This window comes from Chiloscyllium plagiosum, unplaced genomic scaffold, assembly GCF_004010195.1.
Source record: "Chiloscyllium plagiosum isolate BGI_BamShark_2017 unplaced genomic scaffold, ASM401019v2 scaf_9447, whole genome shotgun sequence".
Classification (NCBI taxonomy): Eukaryota; Metazoa; Chordata; class Chondrichthyes; order Orectolobiformes; family Hemiscylliidae; genus Chiloscyllium; species Chiloscyllium plagiosum.
Window position 1 is genome coordinate 24,297 of NW_025214113.1, and position 2,317 is coordinate 26,613.

General features: G+C 47.7%; 1 protein-coding gene across 1 annotated transcript in view; it reads left to right on the forward strand.

The window, feature by feature from the left end:
• Window positions 1-745, forward strand: part of LOC122547807 (integrin alpha-10-like) — a gene marked incomplete at both ends in the record, with an annotated part of 16,281 nt that extends 15,536 nt beyond the window's left edge. The window contains one exon of the mRNA XM_043686387.1: window positions 537-745. Coding sequence (XP_043542322.1) covers window positions 537-745 — 209 coding nt within the window. The remainder of the gene's footprint in view (window positions 1-536) is intronic.
• Between the last annotated feature and the right edge of the window lie 1,572 nt (window positions 746-2,317).

Consider the following 2,317-nt stretch of genomic DNA (forward strand, 5'->3'; position numbering starts at 1 on the left):
AGTGACAGTGTGAGGGAGCTGGATTAACATCAGTAAAGATACAGTCAGTAACACAGGGTGCTGGAGGGGAGAGGGGTTACTTAGTGACAGTGTGAGGGAGCTGGATTAACATCAGTAAAGATACAGTCAGTAACACAGGGTGCTGGAGGGGAGAGGGGTTACTTAGTGACAGTGTGAGGGAGCTGGATTAACATCGGTAGAGATACAGTCAGTAACAGAGGGCACGGGGGGGGAGAGGGGTTGCTGAGTGACAGTGTGAGGGAGCTGGATTAACATCAGTAGAGATACAGTCAGTAACACAGGGAGCTGGGGGGAGAGGGGTTACTTAGTGACAGTGTGAGGGAGCTGGATTAACATCAATAGAGATACAGTCAGTAACACAGGGCTATGGGAGAAAGGGTTTGAATTAACCCCCTAAAACAAATGTTGGTATTTGCAGATTTACCTGAACTTATCTAGTTTGACTCAGATTGGATGCACGTCTGTTTGTTGCTGATTATGTCTGACCCCTCTGTTTCTCTCTCAAATCTATCCAGGAACAATTCAGCAAAATGAAAGCTCGTTTGAGCTGGAAATGTCACAGGCAGGATTTTCAGCCCATGTTCTGGAGGTAAGCAATGAGTTTGACGTCTGCTATAGCCGTTGTATTGGTGATGAGAAGGAACAGGAGATATTCCCCAATTCCAAACTGTTCCAGTACAGTTACAACACTTGCATCTACTCGAAAATATGGAAGATTGCCCAGGTATGTCCTGTACATAACAAGTGGGACAAATCCAACCCGACCAATTACTGCCCCATTAATCTCCTGTTCATCATCAGTAAAGTGATGGAAAGTTTCATTAACAGTGCTGTGAAGCAGCACCCACTCAGTTATGCCCAGTTTGGGTTCTGCTAGGCCCACTCAGCTCCTGATCTCACTACAGCCTTGGTTCAAACATGGACAAAAGAGCTGAATTCCAGAGGTGGGGGGGGGGGGGGGAGTGACAGCCCTTGACATCCAGGCTGCATTCAACAGAATGTAGCATCAAGGAGCCCGGGCAAAACTGGAATCGGTGGGTACTGGGGGCAAGGTCTGCACTGGTTGAAGTCATACCTACCACATAGGTAGATGGTTGTGGTTATTGGAGATCTGTCATCTCAGCTCCAGGATATCTCTGCAGGAGTTCCTCAGGGGAGTGCCCTAGGCCCAACCATCTTCAGCTGCTTCATCAATGACCTTCCCTACATCATAAGGTGAGAAGTTTGAAAGTTTGCCAATGATTGCACCATGTTCAGCACCGTTCACGATTCCTCAGACACCAAAGCAATCCACATTCAAATGCAACAAGGTCCGGACAATATTTAGATTTGGGCTGACAAGTGGCAAGTAACATTCCTACCATACAATGTCAGGCTATGACCATCACCAATAAGAGACAATCTAACAACTCCCCCTGAACATTCAATGGTGTTACCATCACTGAATTCAACCCCCACCCCCCCACCTCCCAAAACAACATTCATGGGGTTATCAATGACAAGAAACTCAACTGGACTCACTACATAAACATAGTGGTCACAAGAGCAGGTCAGAGGCTGGAATACTGAGTAACTCACCTTCTGAGTCCCCAAAGCCTGTCCACCATCTACAAGGCACAAGTCAGGGGTGTGAGGGAATACTCCCCACTTGCCCTGGATGAGTGCAGCCCCAACAACACTCAAGAAGCTCAACACCATCCAGGTCAGAGCAACCCACTTGTTTGGCCCCACATCCAGAAGCATCCGCTCCCTCCACCTCCAACGCTCAGTAGCAGCAGTGTGTACTGTCTACAAGATGCACTGCAGCAATTCACCAGAAATCCTCATACAGCACCTTCCAAACCCAAGACCACTTCCATCTAGAAGGGCGAGGGTAGCAGATATATGGAAACACCACCACCCTCAAGTTCCTTTCCAAGCCAGTTCCCCATCCTGACTTGGGAATATATCGCTGTTTCTTCACTGTTGCTGGATTAAAACCCTGGGATTCCCTCTCCATAAGAGTATTGTGGGTCAACCCACAGCAGGTTGATTGCAGTGGGTCAAGAAGGCAGCTCATCCCCATCTTCTCAAGGGGCAACTAGAGTCAAGCAGTAAATGCTGGGCCCCACCCAGTGACACCCACATCCCAGAAAATGAATGAAAACTAAAAATATAACAAAAAATTCTACTCCTGCCAGTGAGTGAGGGACAACTTGTACCGGGTCAAAGCTACAAACCAGTGAAGGAATGAACTTGAAGACCCCTGGGTTAGGAGTGAATGTTTGGAGTTATTTACTCCAGAGGGCTGTGAATG